This window comes from Lepisma saccharinum, chromosome 18 (genome assembly GCF_977018435.1).
Source record: "Lepisma saccharinum chromosome 18, izLepSacc3.1, whole genome shotgun sequence".
In the NCBI taxonomy this organism is placed as follows: Eukaryota; Metazoa; Arthropoda; class Insecta; order Zygentoma; family Lepismatidae; genus Lepisma; species Lepisma saccharinum.
Window position 1 is genome coordinate 47,113,184 of NC_139246.1, and position 20,774 is coordinate 47,133,957.

General features: G+C 41.2%; 1 protein-coding gene across 1 annotated transcript; it reads right to left on the reverse strand.

Moving 5' to 3' along the window:
- Positions 1-1,906: 1,906 nt before the first annotated feature.
- Positions 1,907-19,228, reverse strand: LOC146002558 (uncharacterized). Its single transcript, XM_083140489.1, has 2 exons — positions 19,126-19,228; positions 1,907-5,171 (listed from the first exon to the last, which is right to left on the reverse strand). The coding sequence occupies exons 1-2, from the start codon at positions 19,141-19,143 to the stop codon at positions 2,934-2,936; spliced, it is 2,256 nt and encodes a 751-aa protein (XP_082996615.1). The 5' UTR covers positions 19,144-19,228; the 3' UTR covers positions 1,907-2,933.
- Between the last annotated feature and the right edge of the window lie 1,546 nt (positions 19,229-20,774).

A 20,774-nucleotide genomic window follows, 5' to 3' on the forward strand; every position in this document is an offset into this window, starting at 1 on the left:
GGTACAAGTTGCGTACCGTTTCATTGAAAAATCGTTCGTGGACCGTATTTAAATTTATCGGGAAAAAGTTCCTGGGCCGTTTTTAAATTCAGGCAGAAAAAAGGTTCCTGGACCGAATTCAAATACTTTACAGATAAAAGGATTCTTTACGGTCCAGAATCCATTTACGCTTGAATTGAATTGAATTTATTTAAAATTCCTGGACCTGTAACAACCCTGCATAGAAGTCCGATAAAAAAATATGTGACAGACTCTGCATAGGTCATATTTACATCAGGTATCAACTGTTATTTACAAAACGACCTGAAGGGTAAACACTGATCAAGTGAGCTTCACAACACCATTTACGTCCCACCAACCCAAATGGCTGCGTGCCGACCTACGTGGCTAAGTGATTATCACAGCGCACTACGACGCCAGGCGTCCCGAGTTCGAACGCCGCTCTCTGCATGGGTGTTTTGAATGACCTTTCCAATGGCGATGCTACATAAAGGGCAACTAGGGCACTACCCCACAACAATTTTAACATAAAAAGTTCATCCGAAGAGACGATCGGTATATACGCGTAAATATTTTTTTTGTTTTTTCCCTAAACCCCTACGTTGCTGCAACCAGACTTACAAGGTATGCACCCTGTGCGAGGTTAATATATTTCACCGTCCTGTTGAAGAGAGTCCAATCTCGGCTCTGCCCGGAGACGTGACGTCACTGACTGATCCAAACATTTACAGCATAGGCAAGGGACGGTTCCCTCACAATGGAAAAGCGCAAAATTCGTAGCCGTCTCTGGGCAGTGAACGAGGTGTCCTGCCCATTCATGTTTGCCTCGTTCACCGTTCAGTGTTTCCAACGCTTGGCAGGCAGTTCATTCGTTCTTCCAGCCTGCAGCAATAAGATAGAAAAAAAATCCCTCGAATGCTTTTCTTCGAGCTTGTTCCGGCGACCTGAAAAGTTGACAACACTTTTTATTGCTCAAACTAGTCCGTCGTATTTTCAAAAAGATCCTCCTTTCTTCCCATTGTAATACGGATTTGGAGTTGAGTTAGTGTGTGAGTTTGCGTTGCGTTCCGTCTGTGCGTATTGGTCGCTTATGAAATAATTAGTTTCTCGCGATTTTATAGTTACTGTACGTGTTTCTTTATTTGTGTAATTGTGTCTGTGTTCCAGCAACTTGACATGCAGAATATCTTCGTAAGTATAAACGAACTTTTTGGGGTTACATGGCCAATGTAAAGTGTTGTAACTGAACTTAACGCTGCATCATCTTCCTACTTAGTCATTGATATTAGTGGATACTTGGTGAATATGACATTGAATCATGTAGAAACTTTAATATCTACGCCTTTCAATTCATTGACAATGGAAGAGAAACTGCAGTGTAACATTTTCCTAATCATTCCAGTATCTACCCAAAGTTTAGTTACTGCAAGCGTATAGGGTTCCGACGTCAGTATTCGAGTTTATTTTTATTCATGTAATTTGTTCCATATGTTGCTGATTTTTCGTATTCCTACGTAGTGAGTATTTAATGCTCTTTGGAGAGATATCTTGATCAGAATGTTAATTTTACTCCAATTGATCGAACAATTTACTTACTCCATATCAAGGAACTCCCCTCAAAAACCTTAAAGAGGAATATAGAGGTTAACTGCCCCCCTCCCCACCCAAAAGAAAAATGTGCCCTGCCTGACTGAAAAGGCACGCGCCGCCCCTGGACCTTTCATTCATTTCATCATATAATCACTCATCCTTTTAAGATCCTTGGCGGCTTTCAATACAGCATTTACGCTATATCAAAACTTATATTAAAAGTTTCTGCTTTTGTTCACAATGGTATGAAAATTAGAGTAGGTACTGAGGAATTTTGATTGTATAAATGAGTAAGTGGAATTAAGTAAAAGAGATAAATTATTAATCACCATTTATTTGAGCAAGAACTTCTGTTACTCTTACATATGAGTATATATCACAAAGTGATTGTTACAATTATTCCAAACTTCTTTTTTTGTATTTTCTGTAACATTAATTTCCTGATAAGATAATAATGCAGAATGAAAGATAAAGAAATACTTATCGTATTCCAATCTTTCTTAGCTAAGTACTGCATATGTACAAAATATATTTACAATAATATAACCTTTAAGACATCAAAACCGTTTCATGCATGGCACATAATTGAACACAGTATTGTTTTTTTTTTGCAGAAATTGTATTTTTCTGCGTTTTTCTTCGATGCTCTTCAAATATTCTTTGACCAGATAAATCTTCAATGTAACACACATATTAATGATTAAAATATCAAATACGAGAAATCATGACCTTTGACATAGCTAAGAGAAGAAAAACCGAAACCAGCTTCTTGTAGTTTTTATGCATATTCCAGCCCTTAATGAAAAACTTTTACAAGACTACTTGAAGTTGTGTATGTGAGTTCATATTGTATATACGATTTGCACTAACAACGATCAGTTCTTCTCGTAGTTAGTGAAGTAGTATTATTACAATGTAGTTCTTTGAATATTGTTGTTCCCAGTTTGTAAATCTACTTGAATTTGTAACTTTACAGTAAAAGTACACGTCCTGACATCTAGTATTATAAAAGAAATGGTACTGAAGTACTTACAAATCGACAAAATTTAGATATAAAATCCTATTTAGATTTGTTTTTAATATGTTTTAACATAATGAGGCCAATAACAAATAATTTTTCTAACTTCCTGGTATACTTGCTTGCTTCGGGCACATTTGTAAAGAAATAATAGAGAGGAAGCGTGAGAAAATACAGCTATTGTTGAAATTGACATAAAATTATAAGAACGTAGCTCGATAACAAATTCTCATTATTTTGTTTGGCTTGTTACACATTCATTTTTGCTGCATTTTTCACGTTACATGCATCTTTACTCTGAGGGGACTGGTTTGTGAGGACATATCTAGGCACTCTCTTGGAAAATGTAGCCGAACTTCGCTGAGTTTGACGGAGGGAGGAACCTGTGTATCACAAAGTTTTCCAAGGGGACATTTGTGGCACTGGAATGAATGGAGGAAGAGCTGTAGCTCGACAGGCCCTTTGAAAGGGCCGCTCCCGGAGCAGAAAGGGCAGGGGGTGTTAGGAGAGCCCTTGGAGACCCTCGGCTTGCGCTCGCAGACGGTGGTTGAGGTAAATGGGCGCCACTAGCCACAAACCCTTTCGCACCTCCTGCTTCGTAATTCAAGGTTCTGCTGACACCGTCCCCTCCAAGATAGGAGAAAGAGCCCTGTACATTGCCTTGGTCGTCGGCAGATTCCGTTTTCGCGCTTGTGCCTGCATCGTAACTGTACGAGTAGGAAGCAGGTCCACTCTCATTAGAATCTGCGCTGCTGGAGAAAGACTTCGCGGAGCTTCCGTGGCTATGGCCAAATCCGGAAGATTGGGAAGAGCCTTGGAAAGCTTTACCGGTTCTTGCAAAGCCACCCAAGCCTGCGGACTGAGACCCAACTTGAGGTATGTGGTCTCCTTGTGCTATGAAACCCTTCTCGGCACCAGCAATGTAGTTCACGCTACGCTGTACACCATCGTCAGCAACAAATGTGTAACTACCTTTCACATTTCCCTTAGGGTCGGATACCTCCTGGCGATTGTGGTCGTCTGCTTGATACGCGAAGGAGTAAGAGGCATCCCAGGGTTCCTCGGAGTGGTGGTGTCCAGACGAAGAACTTCCGGAAGACTGAGAATATCCTGTACCAACTTGCTGAAGAAGGGACTTGCCAATTCCTTCACTGTGTACCTGCGAATGTTGGCCAAAAGTAGACTGACCACCAACGTTGTAGTTCAGAGAGTAGGAGCCATCTGAAGACGAGGTAACACCTCCAAGTGATTTTGGTGAAGACTGTCTCCCGTAACCAAACCCTGAGAAGGACTGGGATCGAGCAGATGCAACTGCACCCGGTTGAGGCAAATGCGCTCCCTGGGCAACGAACCCACGCTCGGCTCCGGCTTGATACTGGACTTTCCTTTCCAGACCGTCATCGGCAACGAAAGAGTAAATCCCTTGAATATTTCCAGAAGGATCAGCCGACTCTTGGCGCGAGTGATCACCGGCAACATACTGGAACGAGTAAGAGGCGTCGACGGGTGCGCCTAAATTCTCAGCCGGTGGAAGAAGACCGGTTGAGCCTGGAGTACGACCTTGGGAACGTTGCGAATATTGACTTCCAACCCTGGAAATGCCTAGAGAAGACGTCAGAGCACCCTGTACTGGTTCTGGCTTCGGTAAGTGCTCGCCGTGAGCGACAAACCCTTGTCCAGCTCCAGCAGAATAGTCCAGGCTTCTCTGGACACCATCCTTAGCCACAAAGGAGTAGCGACCCTGAACATTACCAAGAGCGTCAGCAACTTCCTGTCTAGACTGGTCACCGGTTTGGTAAGAGAACGAGTATGAACCATCGGAATTGACATTGCTGTTTACATTAGCAGGAGGTCCACTGTACACATTTTTTCCGAAAGAACCTTTCGATCCTTGAGCTGAAGAGACTGCATTGTAGGCACTCGGTGCTGGTCCTGTAGCAGACTGGCCTTCACTTGTAACAGCTACGAACCCGGTACCACTGCCAGCAACGTAGCTCAGAGCATGCCTAGCACCTTCCTTCCCAACGTACGAGTACTGCCCACGGACATTGCCTTGAGGATCGCTGCTTTCTTGCCTTTTGTACTCAGGAGTGTCGAACTGGAAGTTGTAAGAAGCATCAGAATTCTCTTCATAGTCAGGGTCCTTGAATTCAGTCGAGGAGCCAGCAAGGCGGTGAGCAGGAGCCACTGAAGCTCCTTGGAAAACCGCAGAGCTACTGCTCCCACTGGATCCAAACCCTGCCGAGGACTTCCGGAACTCTGATCTCCCGCTCCCACCAGAGGAGCTGTGGCTCGAGGAAGGGCCGAGAGGAACAAACCCTTCGTAGCCTGCTCTGTAGTCGAAGTTCACCAGCTGGCCGTCTTGATTAACGTAGCTGTATTTTCCGGTGACTTGGTTGCTGGCGTCGGCTGTTGCTAGATGGCTGTGTCCGTCCCCTGTGTCGTAGCCATATTTGTAGCTTCCGTCATCGTGGAGAAGGTAGTACTCGGCTCGTTTCCCAGCAGGAATGGCGGGAAGGTTCTGCCAACCAAAGCAACCGGATGTTACCAGCAACAAGAAAACCTACAATGAGAGTAATACATTGAATCAGAAAAATGTCAGAAATCAGATTTGTGTTGCAAGTTAAATGCAATTTGTGGTATCTTGATACCTTCATACGTGGCGGTAATTATTCTGTTGTATGTGTTTAAATTATGTGTTAAAGAGTTTTATTTACAGCTCATTTTTCACGAAGGAGTTTATTGAAGAAAGTCACCTACTTTATACCTTGAGGCTAAGTTGTGTTCTGTAGGACTATGAGTTATTGCTCAAATTTACACCTCCTATAATTCAAATAATTTGTATTTTGTATTTATATTATTTTAATTTGCTAGTTTTGGCTAATTTCGACGATGAATCTTTGGTGGCGAGGTCGCAAGTCGCTCAACCACCGAGACCACAAATTTACTAATCTAATGAAAGCGTACTCTGTTCGAGTAGTCTGTGGAGCAAGCGAACAAAAGAAGTTCTCACCGCAACTATACTCTGTCCCAGCAAACTGTGGAGCAGGCAAACAAAAACAAGTCTCTGCGCAAGTAGTGACGCGAGACAGCTCCACCAATGAACACGTGAGAGGAACGGAATTGAGTGGAGCGGGGGAAAGCAACTGCCTTCGCAGCAGCGTGTACTGATTCGCTCTGGCGACTCGATTTCCCTCGCATCTCTGCCGCCATGCGCGGCCTTCCTCCACAGTTAGCTGGGACAGGGAATAGTGACTTGAGAGGGCTCGACCGATTAAGGGGATTAAGGGGGCAACACGGCTGCAGCTACAAGCCGTTTTGCAGCAGCGCATACTCCACCCATTCGTTTTCTTCACTTCTCTACCACTATGCACAGCATTGCTCCGCAACACACTACAAGGACAAAGTACAGAATCCACCCTTTTCGAGCAGGACGTCTGAGGACGCTAGTCAAGACCAAAGTATTTTATCATGCTTGGACCTTTTTCGTTGATTTCCCCTCACTCATTCTAGGTTAGTGTTAGGCCACTACCTTTACCATAGGTAATCGCTTCACATGATATATTCTCCAGGACTCCTCACCGAGGTCAACCAAATTGTACAAAAAATACCGTTAATAAAATAGTCTACATTACTAAGAATTCAAACACAATGTACGTACAGTCAGAGACAGTTCTGGATTGTAACGATTTGATTGAAAGTCAACCCATCATTACAACCCAGAACTGTCCGCGAGTGAACTTCGCTTTCCGTAGATGAGTGGTCATCGTCCCACATTCAAAACCTGGTAAAAGCCATCATTGTGTTTGTCTAATCATCAATACCATATGTTTGTCATCCTCATCGAACCTATTACCTAAGAGGTAGAATAGCAACGCAAAATAATCAAAATGGAAACAGTCAGTTAGTCCTTTCCAGGGATGCCTATCCCCCCAAGGCACATGGTGCACCACCCAGAAAAAGGTAGTACATTCGCCCCGCCCCCTTTTATGCCGAATTATTTATTCAAATTATTTTGGTCAGACAAAATTTGCGTAACAATATAACACAGACATATTTAAGCAATATATGTTTACTTTAGGAACTTTAGGCTCACTTTTATTTTTGCTAACATAAAATGTACAAAACTGCTGAACCTTATTCTTTACAGTTTGCTTGACAAACCTTGTATTAATGCGAACAGCACACCCCCCACCATCCAAACCGATTCAAAAGGCATAAGAGGTGGTGTTTCATTTCAACCCTATCGCCGCGATCCCTTACAAGTAGGTAGAAAAACTGTACATAATAACTAAAACTAAAAATCAATAACAAGTCGATCAAACGAAACTATCCCCCGATTTTTGTGTGAATATATATAGAATTGGTATAAAATTTTGCCCCCTCCCAAAAACAATTCCCATGACGCAGGCGCGTCATGAAACCCCCCTGTGGGCACCCCTGGTCTCTTCTATGGTGATAAATAGAGCTACGATTTTTATGACAGCATATTTTTTTTTTGGTAAGGGTTATATGTTCCCCGAACATATAGAAATTAAGGTGCTTTTTAAGGTCATATTTGAGCATATTTGGCCATTTCTGCGTGATAGAGCATGTTTTGATGGATTTTCGGTAATATTCAGTATATTTTTTGCATTTTCAAGAAATATACAGTCATTTTCGAAGTGCATTTCGTTCTTACTCCCATGTTAACTCGAGAGCTTGTTTATTCTTTGGACTGTAGCAAAATCTTTTTCATTTTTCTGTTAAAATTTAGAGAAAGTATTCATTGTGCATTCCAACTCAGGCCCCATAAAGTGAACTAAAAATAGTACAAATGTGAAAATATCTCAGCATTTAGATATTGATGTTTGAAACAGTCCAGTTATAAGGGCATATTTTGGAAAATTTTAGGTCATAAAAGCATATTTTATTTTGCATATTTTCGTGATTTTTAATTCATAAAGATCCTAGCCCTAGTGATAAATATATAAACGATTCAAGAAGACGTGGAAAACCGCTATCGAAGAAATAGCATTGACGATGAAGCAATGAAAAACTGACTGAACAGGTCCTGTCTGCATCAAGTAACTTTAATTGTAGGTAATGAAGGACAAGGGGTCGACTGGGCTAAACGTCTCTATACATTCATTGGAATTCTAGATACAACTATAGCCCTTCGTTTCGTTTTAACCCAATATTCCCTTCAAGACCAACCAGGATTGACGCAAATCAATTCTACCTCCTAGACCTAACAAAGAGAAAGAAGATGACACGCACAACGATTATGTGCCATCTGGTCCACACGCATCACTTACACACGAAAACAAGTATGTATATGAACTCGTGGTAGCAAGATTGAATCGGCCTTGACTTTATTGCGCTTTCACGAGTTCGTGTCTCAGGATTTAAACAAGTTTATCCTTCGATAAAATGTAATTTCAAATATCAAAAATTCAAAAAGATATTAATTTCACTATTGATTGAAATGAACATTTTTGGTGTGTTAGCACTTAGACTGTTGGCACCCTTCACGTTATACGAGGGCCAGCCCCTTACATAACTAAAATCGATACATGTATCTGTGGGCTATATCTCCTTAACTAGACTAAATACTCAGCTTGTAAAGGGATACATATGAGGAGTAAATACAGAATACCTCTACATAAGCTGTAGTTATATACAATTGACTGTAGGCCAAGACGCCATAGCCTCGTTGGCCTCAAAGACTGCAGTTACAGATGAGTACTACGTGGAAGTGATGTTGAGTCTTTGGTATCTTCTTGGAAAGTCACTCCTTACACCTCATGGAGTTTACTACTTACACAAAGATCTAACTAACTAACTCTCTAGCCTTCTTAAACCCGAAGGTTTATGCCTGCAGCAACACAAGCATTCCATCTGTCCCTATCCTGGGCAAGATCAATCCAATCTTTTCCATCCTTACCGATTTCCTTTTGGTCCATCTCAACGTTATCCCTGCATCTACGTTTTGGCTTTCCTACAGGTCTCTTACCATCAGGTTTCCCAACAATAATCCTGTATACTCTTCTTACCTCTGTTTCTTTTCTTGCACAAAGATCAGTGTAAAGAATTGAAAATGCAAATCTCTTTAGAATAGACTGATACGAACAATGAACATATAGCTATGATAAAACCTTAAATGAAATTGGCTTTAGCGAATAGTTGAAAAATGAAATTTTGAGAAAATGTCCAGTAGCATATTGTATTTTTCTATCTCTATTACTACTTTATTCGCTCCATTTTTCTACTTATAAGTTATTTTTACTTATTGTAACCTCTCAATTCAGTCGGTAGGGTGTCCGACTGCCTTGCAGAAGACAAGGGTTAGATTCCAGGGATGGATGATCTTAGCTGGGAATTATTACAACATCCGGCATAAATCAGTTCTGAGGCACACCAGACTGTAATCAATGGTACTCCTTGTGGATAAAGGTGGTCAGAGCGTGTTGCTGATCACATCCCTTCCACTCCATACCCTAGGTGTCACAATGGCTTCTCTTCTTGTTTATTTCCATTTTTGTCCTCTCCTGAATACTTTGTTCCTTTTTTATTGCATTTCCTTGCTTTGCCCCGTTTTACATTATTTTCTTTTCTTTTGTCTTTATTCTTTGACCTTTGTCAGGTATTTTAGTACATTGACATCTGAATGCGTTGTACAGGTTGTTCCTATATGGAAAAGTTTTTTTCTTTACTTTTATTAAAATTTCTATTTTCATAGCTGGTTTTAACCGCTAACCGTTCCTGAAATTTTGATATACTTTAAAAATTCATAAACTACTTTATTTCACACTACAGTTGACAAGCTGTTTCTTTTCGAGAAACCTTGGTTTCATAGCGACCTGCTAACCACTTGCATCACACCGTCTCCATTACCCAAACTGGAGGAAAATGACGTCAAAGACCTAGATATAAATATAGTTAAAATATGAAATACGAACATTGTTGGAATATATATGTCTTTATGAATCGTTTTATATTCGTGAAAAGAAGGGCACTTAAACATTTTCTTTGCCAACCATAGCCAATATGGTATTTAATATAATGCAATTATTGCATATCGCAGGTTTATCTATATTTACAGTGAGCATGAGCTTTCATTTCACTCATATTAAAATATTATCATTCTCTATTTATGCCACAGTAGCACTTCAAAAAGAAGGGAAAGAGGTGAACACGAGGGAAGCGGAGGAGGGGGGACTAACCTTGGCCAATCACAGAGACTACATATGGGACAGCGACCTGTGTTTTTCTATGTAACCGTACCATGAGTTTTTATTTACCTGGAACTTGTTCCCGCGAATTTCAGGCGATGTGCAAGGCTCCTTGTCCCCCATTGGGTAATTACTGCCTGCCTGTGCAGTAGTGGTTAGCACAGCGCGCTGCGATGCCAGGAGTGCCGGGTTCGAATCGCGGCCTGGGCATTGGTGTTTGTGAGTGTCCCTTCATCAATTTCATTGTATTATCACTCATCCTCATCTTCGCGATTAGCCAAAAGTGGCAGAAAAGCGAAGTAAAATAAACGAAATCACAGAAAATCACGTTATGTTTACATCGAAATAGTAATCCATTTTACGTTAAAAAAAGGTAAATTTCCCGTGCATATAGCACCGTGCCATGAAGGCACATTCAGGGAAAATTAGATCACACACTCCTGGAATCGATCCCCGGCCTCCCGCGTGGCAGTGAGACGCCTTACCTACCAGACCACTGCGGCCCCAGGCCATTTATGGTAGAGATTTTCTTTTACAAGAGCGATATTCAACTCTTCACCTGTTAGTTAACATCACACATATAAATATCGCATAAATAACTTCAATTCCTAATTCAATTCTGATCGACTGATGATTTTAATAATTTTAATTTAAAATGGTGGCAGTACAACTGAAGTTACAGGAGCGGATTTTCCTTGCAGAACTTCTCAATTATCCTTCAAACCAAGCCTGCGTGCGTTGGGTCATATAATGGTCGAAACAAAAGTAACCTATGATTATAATAACATCAAATAGACCAAGCTCACTTCAGTCAACACGAAGACGCCGCTTCAAGGTTACTGAAGACCTAAGGATGAATCACAAATGAACTTCCGCGCCAGATAACCTTGAATGGGAAGAAATAGCAGATGATGCTAACGTAAGTGGTCATATGAATCTGCGTCTCCAATGTCTATTTTAAACACCCACGCGAATTAATTTCTTCCTCATGCTACCCTCACACCCGAACATGTTCAAGGGGCAGTAGTGGGAACTCCGTTGCCTTGTAATCAGATTGCCGCTTGTAAGATCGCTGGTGTACAGTAGTTCGAATCCTACTTCTTAGCCTCAACGATGGTGTAATGTGACGTCGTCGCCTTGTATTAAGAGGGTTTCGGGTTCTATATCCGATTAAGGTGCACTCCACTTTAAACCAGGGTTGTTAAAAGTCCAGGAACATATAAATTCTAATGGGTACTATTGGCTTCCGCTGCAGGACATGAACCATTTTTCTCGCACAATGTAAATTCGGTCTAAGTTGCATATTGTTTAATTGAAAAAAGGTTCCTGGACCGTATTTAAGTTCATCCGTAAAAAAGGTTCCTGGACCGAATTGAAATACTATAAACTTAAAAATGTTATTTACGGTCTAGAACTAATTTACACTTGCTGATTTTCTCTCCTGGACCGGAATTGAATTTATTTACAATAACTGGACCTTTAACAACCCAGGGATTGTTAAAGTTCCTGGAACCCATAAATTCTAATGGGTTCTATTGGGTTCCGTAACATGACCAAAACCTTTTTTTCTCGCACAATTTAAATTCGATCCAAGTTGCGGTCCAAGTTCGATCCAACACGGAACTTGGACCCTATTTAAACTGATCCGGAAAAAAAAGTTTCCTGGACCGTATTTAAAATCATCCGAAAAAATGTTCCTGGGCTGTATTTAAATTCATCCGGAAATAAAAGGCTCCTGGACCGAATTGAAATACTTGTCAGATATAAAGGTTCTCTGCGGTCCAGAACCCATTTACGCTTGCTGATTTTCTTTCCTGGACCGGAATTGAATTTATTGAAAAGGTTCCTTAGCAACACGCCACAGGCCCGTAGCTAGAACTGACCTCCAGGGGTGGGGGGGGGGGCTCACGGGTTATCAGGGGGGAACTTTGTGAAGCAAGTCCATTTTTCAAAAGTTTAATAGTATTAAATGAAGGTAAATTGAGGACTAAAAGTGGTAAACGTTGTAAGTGCCAAAACCGAAAGTGTTGGGAAAAGCATCGTTCCGCACATCAGCCCGTAAGAACGTTCACACGCCCTTTGAACTACTTAGGGGGCTAACAGCCACTTTTCACATTTACCCCATGGCATGGCACATTTCACAGTTTAACATGGAAAACGGTGTTTGAATTATTGTGGCACTTACAGCGTTTACCAATTTTAGTCTTCAATTATGTGTGTCGGGGGTCATTAAGTTAAATTAAAATATAAAATTTAGAAATATACAAATACTACAGTTTTTTCTACATCTTCTAAAACATCTCTTGAAGTGACACCATCCATACTATTTTTGATGATACAAATACAGATATTTATATCACTTATACATGTTAAAATGTACAGTCACGGACACTTCTGGGTTGTAATGACCTAATTTACTTTCAATGTAGTCGCTAAAATGCAGAAGTGTCCGAGAATGTACAATATTCACTTCAATCATAGTGCCTACCGTATATTCCACCCCCGGTCAAAGCAATAAAACTTGGGATCTGTTGACATTTGACGCACATGCGGAAGGAATGTGGATAATGACATCAAAGTCACAGATTTCTGTCAAACGAGAGGCTGCAACAGGGGCAGGGATGGTACAGATAAAGAAGGCTCCCTATGAAGTCTAGAGAATCTTCTAAACACTTGCCGCTGCTTAGACATCTGCTCATAAACAAGATGAACGAACAAAGTTGTGAACAAATTAATATATTCTGTCTACATTTTCACTCTTCATCTCAAATTAGAATACAAAATAGTTTTACCTAATGTCAAGGGGGCTGGCGGCAGTGCCAGGTAGGGCTGAGCCCCCCCTGGCCCCTGCCTGGCTACGGGCCTGACACGCCATAAAGGTGTCGTGACTATCGAGAAGTATGCGCCTGCGCAGTAGCTCGTACAGCATGGCCGCTCCACTGTTGGCTTGCACCGTAGAAGAGCTAACTCCTTTGGATTTTTATCTGTGGAGGCACTTGAAGGCCATTGTGTACCAGTGTAAAATTCGTGGACCTTTAGCAACGACAAGAGTCTGGGTACGAATCCCAACTAGGATATAGATCTTCAGTTGAACTTGTTATTTGGTTTATTTATCATCTATTCTCATCGCCACGATTAATCTAAAAGAGGAGTTGAAAACTAACATGTAGCAACTAAATTTTAAACTTTTCACTTTCGACTAGTATCCATCAATTACACATCAATACCAAAATCAGGATTTTCCATAAATGATTGATTGATTTGATTTGTTTTACTTCGCGTTTCAACCACTTTTGGCTAATTGCGAAGGCGAGGATGAATAGTGACGAGATGAAATCAAACAGATGAAGAGACAGTCACAAACAGATATGGACAGCATAAAACACAAGCGCCATAGTGGATTATACTTGTTATGGATCCAGAAGCCAGAGCCTAGCTAGTCTGCCAAATGTAGTCTAGGGCGTACTACATGGAAAGGAGGTTGGCATTTGAGTGTCATCGGAAAGGGTCATTCTTACACCCTTCTTCCATAAATGAGTTAGTAGGTTTAATTTAGTGGCCATTAAACCCTATGAATCATCTGTGAAATGGATGACGAGATGCCACCTCAAACTTCAATAATTTTACAGGATTCGAACCAATGACTTAGGTTACATACTGTGTCACGAAAGTTATTTCCTAGGATATGCATGTATTTCTACATTTTGGTTATTAAATTCACATGCATAAGGGTTATATTTGTAAGGAGGATGAGGGGATATTTCACCAACGGACTTCTAGATACAGACCGGAAACGATGCGCTTATTTATTTTGCTCGCGCATGGCCAGGGGGATAGAAATATGGCGGAGCTGCACATTAAAGCTTGTTATTGTTTTCATATTTATGAAGAAATTATTTGTTCTCACTTGTGGAGTGTAATATGTGGAGTTATATACTTCTTAGTAAACTTAAAAATTGCAATCTTGTGTGGTGCAATGACTCACAATCTTCAAAACAGTTGTTAGAAGTGGAAACATGAAAGTATGCTCCCAGCCATTATAGTATCTCCCGGCATTGACCCATGTTAAAAGGCCTACTAGAGGTCTGTAGTTTCACACACCTCTGTCAAATTTCGTATCCCTTGCGAGTGGATATTTTGTATGTAAATGCACGATGGTTCGAGAGATGTCACTGGATTTTCTCCAACACTTGAAATGTTTAAACTACTATACTGGTTCAACACAAGTCAAATGCAACTTTATAATATAATCTTTGAAATATACCGGAAGAAGGGGGTGGGGGAGGAAAAGACCGAGGCCGACAGGTCTCTTTTATAACCACGATAAATGCAGAAAACCTAGGGTAAATTTGCAAAACTTTTACTTTCGTTAAACGCACGTAAATTTATTTTTTGAGATGCTAGATGTCCGGGAGCAGTCCTTGAAATGGAAATTGTGAGATGGAATGTTTGCACAAACATGGTGATATGGGGCAGATGGCGTAATCCTATGAAAACAGTTTCCTATTTCAGAAATTACTATTACCTCGCTTCGAGAAATTTCTGTAATATTGGTCTCCTGTTGCATTTGACCGAAATCAGGTAACGTATTTCAAGGTGGAGAGCAAAAATACAATTTTTAATTTTATATTTCGAGAACTACAGCAATCCTACTCACATTTTCGTAGATAAAAAGTGGAAATCTATAAATGTACGGCACCATTTTTAAGTTTTCAAAGTTTAAATGAAACCTCTTAGAACAGAGTGCGCAGTAAAGAAGTGGCGGGGGCTCGAATTAGGAACACGTCAATAATATTTTGATCAAATTCACAGCTTTCGATCTCATGTCCAGAGAATATATATATATATATATATATATATATATATATATATATATATATATATATATATGCACTGGTCTTTTATTGAATTTGAACAAATTGGTCCACGAGTTAGTAGAGACATTTAACTTGGTTTACTCCCTTTACAAACGACGTTTAAAATAGAAAAATATTGTGAACAATCCTATCAATGGAATTTAAAATTTTTGAAGTAATGTAACTATATATTATATTTATTAAATAGAACTAACATTCTCAACGTCAATAATATTTCGTACAATTTCTAGGCAAGGTTTATAACAGGCTATAATTAAATAATTATAGAAATTATACCAATTGATGGATTTAGTTTATTTTACTTACCTTTTCTGCCATTTCTGGCTAATCGCGAAGATGAAGATGAGTTATGAATTTGATGAAGGGACTTTTACAAAGAACATACATGCCCAGGCTGGGATTCGAACGCGGGATCCCTGGAGTCGTAACACGCTACAATAACCACTCCACGAAGGCGGTTGGTTTATAGAAATTATAGTTAAATTCGAAAGTATTAATATCTATGTAGATGGAGTGTCTCTCATGTCGTTCTGCAGAAGACAATATTCTTGTTTGAGTTTTAAGTACACATTATACACAGGAAGGCTAATCGGGACTGGACTTACAGTTTAAAGTGGGATCCGAACTACTATGTGCTTCCACCGGGGTATCGAACCTGGGACCCCTTGATTACGTGGAGAGGCGTTACCACTAACATCGAGGAGGCCCAAGGGGACAGAAATTAGTAGCGCTGTTTCACTTTCCGCTGGGTACACATTTCAGTGATTCCTATTCTTCTATAAGTTCGATACCCGGTGGAGGCGCATAATGGTTCGGATCGCACTTTAAACTATAGATCCAATGTCAATTAGCTTTTCTGTGCATGAAGTGGACTTAACAATTCAATCAATCAATATTCTTCTTTAATTTCTAGGTAGATGAAAGCTTGTAGAAAAATTGTTGTGTCCACTTTTTCTTTAATCCACTAGATCTACAGCTAATGTAATTCCCTGTGAAGGATTGTGTTGCGACATGCAATAATGAAGTAGCGATTGTTCCGTCATCAGTCGTATCTAATTGCGATTCATCGCCGTCGCCGCGATTAGCCAAAAGTGGAAGAAAAGCTACCTACAATAAAATAAATCAACAACAACTGCTTTGTTATTGAATAATGTAATGAACATTTAATGAAGGCCACAGGTACTTCCCATTCCTTTCATCTTTCTTATATTGCTCTCTCACTTTCTAGTCACTATGGATTTGTTAATAGACAGAAGGAACATAAATTGAATTTAATGAACCAAGCAAATCTTCGTCCAGGCTCGAAACCAGAGTATTCGAAAGAGAGATCGTGCATCTATTGAGTTGAAGCATAAGTTCGTAGCGTTTGTGTTTGGTATGGCAACACTGCGCTGTAATGTTAATCAATTGGAGTGGCATTGTTGTGCTTGTGAATACGCATTGAATTTTACAGATTTGGAGGAAGACGCTGTTATTTATGGGCTAAAGAACAATAAGTATCCTGTGGGGGGAAAAAACATTTCCGGCATATTCTTCTGTCTGACAAGGGAGGTTATCTAAGTGTCCCCCTCCGATTTCCATGAAACTTGGCAGGTGTATAGAGGGGCCCAAAGGAAGAAATACGTGTTTTTTTTGTTTCGGCTAAAAAACTGTTTTAGGGGGCAAAAACCTCTCATCTAATGTCAAGATGAGGACAGATTGATGTGGGGATCTGACCCCTGTGTCCCCCTCCGATTTTAATGAAACGTGGCAGGTGTATAGAGGTGGCCAAAGGAAAAAATACATGTTTTTTGTTTCGGCTAAAAAATTGTTTAGGGGTTAAAAACCGCCCTCAAATGTCAAGATGAGGACAGATTGAAGTGGGGATCTGACCCCTGTGTCCCCCTCAGATTTCCATGAAACTTGGCAGGTGCGTAGAGGTGCCCAAAGGAAGAAATACGTATTTTTTTGTTTCGGCTAAAAAACTGTTTTAGGATGCAAAACCCTCCCTCAAATGTCAAAATGAAGTGGGGATATGACCCCTGTGTCCAACTCCAATTTCCATGAAACTTGGCAGGTGTATAGAGGGGCCCAGAGGAAGAAATACGTGTTTTCTTGTTTCGGCTAAAAACTGTTTTAGGGGGCAAAACCGCCCTCAAATGTCAAGATGAGGACAGATTGAAGTGGGGATCTGACTCCGAAACCACGTAAATCTGGCATAGGAACAACACGCTCATATACTTATAATTGGAAAACACACAGCACAGAACTGTATGATTGTCGGTACCAAACGCAGTGCAATTGTAGAGAGTTGCCGAATTCATAGACACCGTTGTTCCCGGATAGGCATGGGCATAACAATAGACGGATGAAAGCACGGTAACGGAGCATCAAAATAGCCGCACACGGGAACCATAATCCTATCAAGCATCACCTAGATATCTTATAGGTGATACCCATAGCCAAGGATACAAGAGGGGAACACAGGGGTCAGATCCCCACTTCAATCTGTCCTCATCTTGACATTTGAGGAGGGTTTTGCCAACTAAAATCTGTTTCTTAGCCGAAACAAAAACACGTATTTCTTCCTTTGGGCCCCTCTATACACCTGCCAAGTTTCATGGAAATTGGAGGGGGACACTTAGATAACCTCCCTTGTGAGTTTAACATAGGGGCAAAGGCAGCGGAGGCAGATCGACACATTTGTCCCATGTACGGGGAGAATGCCAGCGGGGAAAGCAGGGCTAGGAAATGGTCTTGCCACTACAAAGAGGGCATTTTTTAAGCGTTTCTCCACGTTCAGGAAGACCATCGGTCTTTAATGAAGACAGTTTAAGCGCTTTATTCTACGAGGATCCACATCAGTCGACTCGAGACGTAGTGGTAGCGTCGTCGCCTTGTAATCAAGGTGTTCCGGGTTCGATACCCGGTGGAGGCACATATAGGTTCATTAGCCTTACTGTGCATAAAGTGGACTTAAAACACCAACTCGAGAATTAGCAAATGTGATGAACTTTGACTATCCAACCAATGTACATTTGCGTTCCACGGGTAAGGTTCGGGATACCGCACGCTTTAAATGAAACAACCAAATCAGCGAGCAGGCCAGGAAGGCAGCATCAAGTGCTGCGACACGATAATGCACACCCACACTCCGCTAACATCACAAGAGCTGCTATCCAGGAGCCTGATTCGATAGTTTTCCCACATCCTCCGATCTTGCGGTCTCGGATTGATACCTTTTCAGCTCTCAATCCATCAATCTTCAAGGAAGCTCCATTGGTGACTCAAATTAGTATAAAATAAAAATAGTTTTGCCCCAGTGAAAAAAAAACTCTACGAACTTATTCATCAACCCAATAATATCCTACCACTGAGGTGTCATAATCAACTGTGTGGCCGAGCGCGTTAACAGTTCGGTTTTAGATTTCTCCGCCGTAGTTTCCGCTTTCGATTCCCGCGCTGGGCATGACTAAATGTCATCTAATTATTACTCATCCTCATCGTCGCGATTAACCAAAAGTGACAGACAAGCTACACTAAATAACAAAGATGCACATGGAGTCTATTTATTTGAATTTATTTTGAGTCCGCTTTATGAACAGAATGGCTAATTGGGACGTATCCTAGAGTTTAAAGTGGTGCCTCGGGTATCGAACCCGGAACCGCTTGATTACAAGGCGACGACGCTACCATAGCGTCAACGGGGAGGTACTTATACTTATGAAGTAGTGGTACCGTCGTCACCTTGTAATCAAGGGCTCCGAGGTTCGATACCCGGTGGAGGCACACTGCGCAGTGATTTGGATTCTACTTTAAACTGTGCATCCAGTCCCGATTAGCCTATGTTCATTGATTGTTTTAAATTTTTTGAGTGCGCTGGCAGGTATGGCCATTTTACACCCTTCAGTGCACACGGGGGGGGGGGAAATCCCCTTATCTTAAACCCTTATCTTAAAATTAAAAAGTGGTGTAAAGAGTTCCTTCAGAACGGTTAAAAATGCAAGCTGCAAAGGGAACCGAACCACTATATGCATCCACCGGGTGTCGAACCTGCGATCCCTGGATTACAAGGCGATGATGTTACCACTACGCCATCGGGGAGGCCCAAACTAATACGCATTCCCTTCTCGTCTATTATTGCAGAAGAAACACTGAACTTAATTTTGACCTACTTTGCGATCTACACTAGTACTGAGTGGAAGATGATCATTACCGACAGATTGATCGATTTGGTGATTTTAAGTCCACTTTGTGCACAGTAAGGCTAATCGGGACTGGACCTAGAGGTTAAAGTGGGATCCGAAACACTATGAGCCTCCACAGGGTATCGAACCCGGGACTCCTCGATTACAATGCGACGACGCTACCACTGCGCCATCGGGGAAGCACCATTGCCGACAGAGGAAGAGAACTTGGACAGACAGAAAAAGCACAGAATACTCACCACGTAATTGGGCGCCATATGTGAGGATCGTGCAGGATGTTCCGTGATGGTTTACATGTGCCGATGTTCCTCTTCCTCTCCCTATCTTATATACCGTTCGTGATTCAGCGCCGAGAAAAGATCGCGGCTTCAGGTGGGGATGAGCAGAGGCTCAAGGTCACGCACCTCTATTAACCGTATCATTGGCTGAATGTGGCAGAAAGAAATGCGCCCCGGGTTGAAGACACAACAACAACACCCAGTCCACCTTGGATGCGCCTATTGCTTTGTTGGAGGATCGACCAGGAGGAAAGGTTGGTCCGGTAGCACGACATAGATCGGGTGTCGATTTATAATCCCGATTCATGAGTCTTTGATTCCGCTCCAGTTCTGTTGAGAAGGATGTTCATTTGCAAACGGCCATAGATACTTCAACACCCTGCTGAGCGGAGGCAGTAAAGATATATTGCTGATATATTTTAGGAATGTAGTTTTGAAGGGCAGAGAATATTACACAAACATACTGTAATGACATTTACTTCTTAAAAGTAACAAAAGTACAGTTGCTTCCGTGTGAGAACACTCAGGGAGTAACTTAGTTTACAAGTACGTTATTCCCGATCTTAATTAATGCAAAAATATCAACAATAGTTCTTTATTAATGATTTGGTTTTACTTACCTTTTCTGCAACTTTTTAAGCTAATTGCAAAAATGAGGATGATATGATGAAATTGATGAAGGGATGGACATTTGATTTAAAATAATTAACATCATCACTATTATTTTTACTTTGATCGAGCAGCGAACAAAAACAGTCGACACTCGGAAACCACAGACAAATAATTTTCCTTTGCCAAACTCGCTGATTATTTTCACATGACCAAGCTCTTCCTCTCATTGGCTGTTCGTCAGAATCTAGCAGAGAAAGCCAGTTGGAATTAGAACGCGGTCTATTCGTCAAAACCAGTCCAGCAGCCATCATTTCCAGCCAGGTAGCCAGTCCAGCGCAAACTAGAGAATTCCAACTGGAAATCCAGTTCGGTGTGATTCGGTCTATATTCTCATTTCGTTTGATTTGTCAGTAACAAGTTTTAAAAAGGTTTCCTGGTGCAAATTTCTCAATGGGTATGCATTTCATTTAGGACCTGCATTTGTGAATATATAGCTTGATTCATGTCCATACTTCAGATGGCGTTGACAATGTCCGCCACTGGTGTTCAAGGAAGGTCGAACTCGATGCTGCATATTTGCAATGAACACATGCCCTGTTACTGTGTAAGCTCTGCATTAACCTCACACACTAAACAATCCTTGAACAGAAATTTCTATATCAGTAACTATACACTCCACCCTGCACTCCACAGAAGCCAATGATACCGTAGCGAGTGCCAGATACAGCCGAAAGAAGTGCGTAAATGGCAACAATGTGGCAGGCTATTATAACGGCGCTACATTGCTACACTGATCGCTGTCCCACCTGGCGGCTGACCTGCTTTTTTGAAACATAGCTCTATCTGTCCACCAATCGTCTTTGGCGGTGTGTGCCTCGATGAGTGTCAACAACCTCAGTTGCGAAGTAAGACCTGTGGGGGTAACATCGCACTACCGTTACAACGTTGCCAAGCGTAGTCTGTCTTTTGTCAGTATTTGCATAGTGTTTGGGTGTTTT